This window comes from Oryza brachyantha, chromosome 3 (assembly GCF_000231095.2).
Source record: "Oryza brachyantha chromosome 3, ObraRS2, whole genome shotgun sequence".
Classification (NCBI taxonomy): domain Eukaryota; kingdom Viridiplantae; phylum Streptophyta; class Magnoliopsida; order Poales; family Poaceae; genus Oryza; species Oryza brachyantha.
In genome coordinates this window covers 19,359,555-19,368,560 of record NC_023165.2, presented here as the reverse complement: position 1 = coordinate 19,368,560, position 9,006 = coordinate 19,359,555, and the positions used below count along the sequence as shown (strand labels likewise).

General features: G+C 43.0%; 2 protein-coding genes across 2 annotated transcripts; both read left to right on the top strand.

Moving 5' to 3' along the window:
- Positions 1 to 809: 809 nt before the first annotated feature.
- On the top strand, positions 810 to 2,003 carry LOC107303784 (zinc finger protein 4-like). Its single transcript, XM_015834482.2, has one exon. It carries the CDS (start codon positions 1,088 to 1,090, stop codon positions 1,853 to 1,855), a length of 768 nt encoding a protein of 255 aa, XP_015689968.2. The 5' UTR covers positions 810 to 1,087; the 3' UTR covers positions 1,856 to 2,003.
- A 3,435-nt stretch (positions 2,004 to 5,438) lies between these two features.
- Positions 5,439 to 8,714, top strand: LOC102722475 (cyclin-B1-2). The gene is made up of 4 exons (XM_006650216.3): positions 5,439 to 5,645; positions 5,741 to 5,841; positions 8,100 to 8,197; positions 8,462 to 8,714. Exons 1-4 carry the CDS (start codon positions 5,517 to 5,519, stop codon positions 8,560 to 8,562), a joined length of 429 nt encoding a protein of 142 aa, XP_006650279.1. The 5' UTR covers positions 5,439 to 5,516; the 3' UTR covers positions 8,563 to 8,714.
- The last annotated feature ends 292 nt before the right edge of the window (positions 8,715 to 9,006 follow it).

Sequence of the window (9,006 nt, the reverse complement as noted above, 5' to 3'; positions counted from 1 at the left end):
TCCTGAATGGACAGGACAGCTACAGTCCAGAAACATATCTACTGCTGCTGCCATGTTTACCGTCAGAGAAGAAAATCACTCTCATGAAAAACCCCTGAACCATCCAATGGCCAAGTGGCACCTGTCCGCGGATCGCCACTGGAAGCAACCCTGTCGTTGAAACTTCATACCAAGTTTCCAGGTGAGTGTGTCTACGAATTCTTCAAAGAAAAGCAGCTAGCAGCTACAGTGAAAGCATGGCCAATCTGAAACTATTAAGCTATTAAGCTAGATCAGACTACACGACAGCAGCTGCGACTTGACACTGGATCAGCTAGCTAGCAACAGTATGGAAAATGGTTGAGCTGACCACCAGCTGATAGATGCAGCCTAGCGAGCACTACCAAAGAGTATGATCAGCTAGGGATCGACTTGATCAGCATGCCACAAAGCACAGTGGTGTGGTGTGTGACGCCAGCAAGCATTTGGTTGCTCCAGGAACATGGGGCCAGAATAATAGATACAGATGATCCTGATGGGAAAGGAGTACTGTAGTAGTAAAGAAGAAAAAGATAGCAGCAGCTATGGAAAACTCTGCAATCATCGAAGAGGTTGTTGTTGCATGTCTCTCTTGTTATCTGGGCTGCGCTATTTTACTGTATTTTTGAAATATTATTTCGCGTGTGTTTCTGTTCATACTCCTATCTTTTTATAGTATATTTTAATTTTATACCAGTTAATTTCTTTGTTTATACTATTAAATAATTATTTAATCTTTCATTAAAAAAAAGAACGTAATCGACCTGGTTACTCACAGAGACCCTCCACAAGCCTCCATTAGAATTATTCCCCCTTCCCTACGTTACCCTGCCGGATGATCTGATGCCTCCGTCGATCTCCTCCCACCTATAAAGCTACCAAACTGATCATTCCGATGCGAGCCCGGGTATCTGTGCGCCGCAACTCGCTGATGCTAAGCTGAGCTAGTTACATACATAGATAGATAGTTTGGTTGGTGCATCGACTAGCTGCAAGAACAGAGCAGCTGGGAGAAGCTGGGAGAGTTCAAGAAGCTGCTGAGCTCAGCTAGGTGAGCTTAGCTGTGTGGATGCAACGCTGTTGGGAGATGGAGCAAGTGGACGAGGCGTCGGAGAAGAACAGGGGGGTGAGCTCGGAGTCGGAGCGGCCAGGCCGCGGCGGCGGTGTGGTGACTGTGAGCCAGTGGCTTGAGCTCAGGCTAGGCGTGAACGGCGGCGGCGTTGAGACGGTGTCGGTCACGGGGGACTCTTCCGCGGCGTCCTCGGACGGCGGCGAGGCGGACGTGGACCCGCCGCTGACGACGCAGCAGCTGTCTTCTCCTTCGACGGCGGCGGCGACCCCGAACAAGGTGTTCTCGTGCAACTTCTGCATGCGCAAGTTCTTCAGCTCGCAGGCGCTGGGCGGGCACCAGAACGCGCACAAGCGGGAGCGCAGCGCCGCCAAGCGGACGTCGTCGGCGCCGTACCACCACCACCACCACCACCGGATGATGATGGCCAGCGCCGGCCTGCCGCTCGAGGCGCACGCCGCGTTCATGCGCGCCGCCCTGCGCGTCAACCCGGCCGGCTCGGTGATCCACAAGCAGCAGCAGCCGCAGCCGCAGCCGCCGCCGATCACCCAGGACGCCACGGCGCCGAGGTTCCACGACGGCGGCGCCGCCGTCATCACCCCGTGGACGCCCCTCCCGCTGGCCTACGATGAGGCTCTCAGCTCGGCGTCGTCGTGGCCCGGGAGCTTCAGGTTCAGGACGCAGCCTGAGCCTCCTCCCAGCTCGGAGCAGCAGCCGCAGCCGCCATCAGAGCAGAGTAAGAAGATAGACTTGAGCCTCAAGCTGTGAGCGACAGGTGATCAATTGATCACAATATCGTCCTTAGGTGTAGAGCTAGTACTTGTACTAATTAATCAATTTGACAAGTATATAATCACCAAGTGTTTAATTCTTAAGTTTGATATATATAATGATTCCAGAAAGAAATTATCTTTCAGTTAGTCTGCTTCTTCAATCTCCAGGCATCACATCTCTGATGGTTTTGATGCTCAGCTATTTGATTGATTCTTTCTTCAGATGTGAAATTCAGTATGTGCACCTCTGCAGAAGTTCTTAGTTAGAAATTTATGGCAAATGCATTAAGACTCTGCCATAACAGAGGATAAGATAAAGGATGTAATTCTTCTGCAATCTGCACTACCTAATGGTAGTGTCGTGTGTGCACCATTTTCCTCTCAAAAGGCACATGCGTACAGCACAAATATGCAGCAGTACTAGGAAAGACTGAATTTTTTTTTAAAAAAAGAAAGTCTACTTCGAAACCATGCACTACCAATGAACTGGCAAACCTAATGGTAGCAGGGAATTGCATGTCGGAGTCAAAGAACTGGTTGATAACAGTAGCAGAGTTTCGTGCTGTTCTAGTTGTACTTCACTTTAAAATCTTTGGTTTGGGCATGTAAGCCTGACATGGACAAAGTGGACAGTACAGAACTCCAGATGTTCCCACTCATCAAGCAAGTTGCAGTTGCAATTCCACTAGGCTCAGCATGAGGATAAGATAGTGAAAGATCAGCAGCAGAAAAAGAGCATACCTGGTTCACTAATTTTAGGTGTGAGTTTTCCACAAGTATTGGTATTGGCATCTTCCAAGATAGTAGCATGTCTGATACAGTAACCCAACTATATACTTGGATTAATCTGAACCCTTAGATCTGACAGCCTGTAGGAAACAAAAAAGAGAGAAGATGAAAAGCATCAGGCACACAAAATGAAAGAATTCATGCCAGTTTAGGTTAAGAAAACCCATTAATTAGAGCAAAGCTAGACACTGTGGAAACTAAAAATCCCCCTTACTGTTTTATGCCAAACCAAGGAAAAAAACATGTGACTTTGAAAGACTTGTGTCACCTACCTGAACTCGTTTAAGATGCTGAACTGAGTTCCTGACTTTTTGTCAACTGTCAAGTGGAAGCTGCAAGTGCAACCATCTTGATGTCTTGATTCTTGATTATTACCATGCTGTAGTTCTTTGTTTAGAGCTGGTAACGTATATATGACTGATAAAAGGAGGCTCTCGACACTGAGTCGCTGTAATATGAGTAAAGTTTACCGAGTATGAATCACGAACGAACTCAGAAAAAATCATGACCAAGACTAGTACGATGCGTGCATATACTTCCATAGTTCCGTTAGTATTACTCCCTTTGGTTCTATATTTCTTGTCATCTTGAATAAGGTCTTTAAAAATTAACTTTAACCACTATTTTCTATTACAATATATATATATATATATATATGATTATATTAAAGCATTTTCCAATATTAGTCTGTGCGTAGTCTCCATGCTTCTAAACTAAATATTTTAGAAGTTATCCATAGTCAAATTTGTACAAGATTAACCTTAGTGTTATCTAAAACTATAATTATTCTGGAACCATTGAGTAAAAAATTGGGAAGAACATATGGTGTGCGGTGGTGGAGTCATGGATGTATAATTCCACCTAGGGGTGGACAAAAAAACTTAGGTTCACGAGCTTGGTTCAGGCTTGGCTCGGCTCGCTCGAAAATCAAATGAATCAATCCTAAGCCTCCTTTCAGCATTTTTTTCTTAAACAAGCGAAGGCCGAGCTGGCTCGCATGCCGTTCATTTGACTCGCGGGCCTTGTCCCTTGTCATGTAGACAGTTTTATTGTCTAGTGGAGTTATCTTTTGTCAACTTATATTTATCATGTGAATTATGAAGAATTAAATACACTGTTCTACTTTTGTGTTATGTTTTTTAATAGTTTTTCTACTTGTAAGTTATATAGGGAGAGATATTTCTTACTGTAAGGCTCGTGAGCTGGCTTGAGCTAGGAGACGAGCCAAGCCAAGCTCATGTTTTAGCTCATTTGCCTAGCCAAGACAATTTTGTGTTCATACACCTTTCATGAGCCAAGCTGAGCCAGACTTAGCTCAGCTTGTTTCCACCCCTAGTTCTACCAACCATAATTTCAAATCCTAGTGCACATGAATATTACACATATGCAAGTTTTTTACTGGGAAAGTATTGGGTAACCTATATCCAATTTTATTCATACACATTTGAAGAGATTAACCATACCTAAACTAAATGGGTTAGGTAACCTAATTAGCAAGAGAATCAATTAAAAATGTACGTGTGTTTTTTTATAATAAGTCATCCCACCAAATTTGACTAAAATTTAATTTTTGTTGTAGTGCGAGTGTGAGTTTAAAGATTTTAGGTCCAAGTTTATATGTACTAAATGGGTATGAATATAGTGGGTAAAATGGATAAAACATCCCCATACCCAAAATTACATACCTTACCCAAATAACATGGGTATAGATATGGGATGGATAATGAATGAACGGTGGCAGCCCTATATGCAAGTGAACTTCGACATGAATTTATGAAAATCAAAAATATTTCGTTTGTTTCCATCTCTTTGAGCATTTGAGCATGTGATAGGTTGGTCGACTGGAATTTAGTTAAATCAAAGATGTGGCAGTTGTTACCGTACCTTTGAGCATGCGTTATTAGGCACGTTCGTGGACACGCAAGTATGGTATTGTGTTAGAGGACACATTCGCGCGCGAGTGTGCACGTGGTGTTGTATGTACCTTTGTGTTTGTCATGAGTGAGTGACAAAATCCCCCCCCCCCAAAAAAAGGCTAGACTCACGGGCCTCCTTCGTGCTCATGCCGTGCCGGGCCAGCATGGGCTGGTAGCCTTCTTAGATTTTTTATTATTAATTTTATTTTTAAAAATATTTATATAAATATATTTTTATTTTAAAAAATTATAAAACTAACCTCCTCGCTCCTAACCGGTGGGCACGGTGTATAAAACGTCTTCTCGTTGGGCGCAGTAGATAATGTGCCGGACAATAAGTAGGGCACGAGAGACAGCCGTTGGAGGCAGGGAGCTTTTTTGCAGGCTGCCCCACAAAAAAGCCAACTCGACTCGGTAGAGGGGGCAGGGGGCCTAGCCATTTTATAGGCGGCCCCCTTACCGCCCTTACAGAAGGTGTTTTAAAGGATGGCAATAGAGTCGCCTGCAAAATGGCAAGGCCCCGCACCCTTTCTCTCAAGCCACGTGCGGTAATTTTGCGAGCAGCTTACCGGATACCGATAAAACGCCCTTATAGAAGGCGGTCACCTGCAAAATTTCACTCCGCCTGTAACGACTTTCTCTCGCGCGCCACTCATCGTCTACCACGCCCAACCAGAGAACGCTTTATACACCGTGCCCACTGGTTGGATGCAACAATGTTAGTTTTACAATTGTTTGAAATGAAAATATATTTCTATAAATAATTTTAAAAATAAAATTCTTATAAATTTCGTCTTTATAGCCGTGCCTAGTGGACCGTGGTTAACAGGCCGTGCTTAATTGGGCCGCACCGTGAGGCTGTCTTCTTTCTTCTGTCCCACGAAAGAAGGCACAGGGAGAGGAGAAGGCAAAAGGGGGGAGGAGCGGGGCTTGGCGACGGAGAGAGACACGATGGCGAGCGGCGGCGGCGTGACAAAGAAGGAGATCGGCGGGAACCACGACGTGCTCCGCTTCGGCGTCAACGACAGCGTCAAGGGCGACCTCGCGCCGCTGCACCCCGTCCAGGCCAGCGTCCACAAGGTAACGCGCTCCCTCGCGTCTTCTCCCTCCTCGAAAACCCTAGGGGCTGGATTCAATCCGGGTGAGGTGACTGGTGGTGGTGGGGGTGCGTGCAGGAGGCCAAGTTCTGGGCGGACAAGAAGAGGTTCGGGGCGGATGCCATCTACGGATCCGCCTTCAACATCCGCAAGGATCTCGATGCCCAGATCCTCTCCAAGTAATCCACTATCCTATCCTCTCCCCCTATGATTTCAAAGTTCTGTCGAGTAAATAGTCACTTTGTACTTCATATGGATATTAGATAATATTTGAATTGTTAAGGTAAACCGGAATTTTGGGTGAAATTCCTGAAACTTAAACACCTCTGTCCTGTTTCTGTCTGTTAGATAGAACTCGCAGCTACATCATTTTCCGTAGGCTTCAATTGATCTAGTTGTATTTCATGGCATATCGGAATTGTTAGGGTGGAGCTAGGATTTTAGGTTGATGCCTCGATGGTGTCATAATTATACTCTTAACATTAATCATGAGTAGTAAACTGATGATACATACAGAAAACACAAAAGATAATGATAAGTAACAAAGTTAAAGAGACCAACCAATTCTGATGAACACTCATAATCCAATCTCAAGGCATACTAATTTTTGATGCACCTTGATCTGTACTAGTCCCTTCGTTAGTAGCATGTGGTATTTTTTTTAAAAAAAAATTATTCTCCATCATATTCATTCTACCTGTTTATTTGGTGTTGGTGAAACTAAGTTATAAAGAACTAAAGCTAAGATCACTAGATACATGTGTGCAAAAGTAAATAGCAGCACTATCATTTTTCCTACATGAAACTGACACCATGGAACTTTGAGGACAAAATCCTTTTGAGCACTTAGAAGACCTAGGACCTCGTCGATGCGACACTGACACCTAACATCCAGCCTTATCTACATTAGCAAAGAACAGACCTCAAGGTCTCAAAGGATCAAACTTTAATCTGTACAAAAATATAAAACCACAAATAGCAAAACCTAAGGCACCATCCTTTAGTGGATGGTGGGATTAACGGTGGAATTTTTGTAAAAAGATTCTATATTGAAGTTTCTTAAAATAATCAAATAAATCCATTTTTCAAGCTTGCAATAGCTAACTCTTAATTAATCATGCGCTAATGGCTCACCTCGTTTCATTCATGTGCCATGAAAAAAATCCATCCAAACCTCCATTAAAGAACTGTGCGTAAGTAGTCATGGGTGATTAAGGAAATTAATCGAGTGGCCCTCTCGAGTCTCCACAGGTAGTTGAGAACTAAATTAGCATGCAAACCAAATGGGGAATTAGGGGATATGGTGGGTTAGAAAATAATCTCAGCTGATCGCTCGTTGGCTTACCAATGCTTCCCGTCAGGATGCTAGCCATCATGCGTGCTGCGTTTGTGCATGATCTACGGAGGATAGTACAACTCAAAGAGGCAAACCTACAAACAACTTTAGTTTTGGGCTGCAAATAACATGCATGTTAGATGCTGCTGTCTTGGGTACTCGAATGTTTTTTTATGGATTGAGAAACAGATAAAAAATGGGCCAATTATGGCTGAGTACTGGTGTTAAAAGACAAGGTTCACTGGTTTCACTCATGGGAGAGTAGAAGAGAGCACTTGGAACAGGCTGAAGACCACTGGTGACTGATGTCATGTGACACCACTGCTATAACTTTGGACTTGACTCTTGTTTCGTGTATGTAGTTGTAAATCTGTTAGCTCTATGCATTTACTGCAACATTTTTCTCTTATTGCCATATGCATCAAGTGTCAATGATGTTATGTTGGTGGTCATTAGAGGTATCCTGCTAATTTCTAGTTTGCAAATTATTTCTGAAATTTCTTGTTGAATCTTTCCTGGTTCGAATGGTTGGTTCTATCCAACAATTTGTGCCTATGCACGTCATTTTTTAACACTGTATTTACTGTGCTTAGTTCCTGTTTCTTCAAGAGCATTCCCATAAATCAAAATATTATGGTTGCTAAGATTGTATCAATGATGTGTATGCTAACATGGATCACTTGGAATGTCTGGATTACTTGGTCTGGCTAAATACACAATCATATCTTGAGGTTCTAGTTTGCAAATTATTTCTGAAATTTCTTGTTGAATCTTTCCTGGTTCGAATGGTTGGTTCTATCCAACAATTTGTGCCTACGCGCGCTATTTTTAGCACTGTATCTACTGAGCTTAGTTCCTGTTTCTTTAAGAGCATTCCCACAAATCAAAATATTATGGTTGCTAAGATTGTATCGATGATTTGTGTATGCTAACATGGATCACTTGGAATGTCTGGATTCCTTGGTCTGGCTAAATACACAATCATATCTTGAGGTCCAACTGTGCAAATAAGGGAAAAACAAGCACAACTCATGCCCCATTGCTTTTTATTGGGCACACTAACATTAAATACGTTTTGGTTGATGATTTATCTGTTCTCAGGTTCCAAAGGCCCCCTGGTGCATTGCCATCATCTATGCTAGGATACGAGGCGCTGACTGGTTCCTTGGATGATTTCGGGTTTGAAGATTATCTTAACTGTAAGGCTTGCTGTCCTTTAGTTTCCTATGAATCTTCTTGCTTGCTTTTCAAATTTATGTGCAACTATTTGCTCACCATGAGAATTGCAGTGCTGTCAAGTTCTCTTTACCAATATCAATTCTAGTTTCTATAGACTACATTTCAGTTCCACTTCTGCCTCATGACAACTATTTTCTTATTAACACTCACCAAGTGGTCTTCCTATTGTTAGAAATGTTATTTATCCTCGTGTTAATTTTCATTTTCCTTTGATTATGTTTCAGTGCCCCAAGATTCTGACAGCTTCCGTGCCCCGGACATGCACCACGGAATGGAGGTTCGGCTTGGTTTGTCAAAGGGACCAATTTGCCCTAGTTTCAATTGATTCATCAAAATGTATTTCTCATGTTACACTACTCATCGTTCAATATCTATATTGCTGTGACATCTAAGAACTACAGTTATTGCATATGTTTGAATCGTTGTAAAACTCGAATTTAATGTTGTAGTATTTGAACTTATGTCTGGTTTGCCAAATGCTATGGTCGAATGCACTTGACAACATGAATTGCTGCCTACATGGACAACTTTGGGATGACCTATTGGAGCGTGTCAATGCGCATTGCCTCGTTGCATACGTTTCGAAATCATCTCGATCGGTGCAGGTGCGAGCCTAACCTTTCTGAAAAAAACATTTGCGTCTGTGAAATCACTCCACTCCAGATACACACTGACAACACACGCTAATTAACTCCATCATTATTGTCAGAAGCTTGCCGGTTACAATCGCATAAGCACTCAAATTCAAGAGTATTTGACTACTTTTCCG

Bases quoted from the DNA above. Each gene is read 5' to 3' on its own strand.
- LOC102722475 (XM_006650216.3), top strand. From the start codon at position 5,517: ATGGCGAGCGGCGGCGGCGTGACAAAGAAGGAGATCGGCGGGAACCAC. The intron at 5,646-5,740 runs GTAACGCGCTCC...GGGTGCGTGCAG, and splicing joins TCCAGGCCAGCGTCCACAAG to GAGGCCAAGTTCTGGGCGGA. The intron at 8,198-8,461 runs GTAAGGCTTGCT...ATTATGTTTCAG, and splicing joins GTTTGAAGATTATCTTAACT to TGCCCCAAGATTCTGACAGC.
- LOC107303784 (XM_015834482.2), top strand. From the start codon at position 1,088: ATGCAACGCTGTTGGGAGATGGAGCAAGTGGACGAGGCGTCGGAGAAG.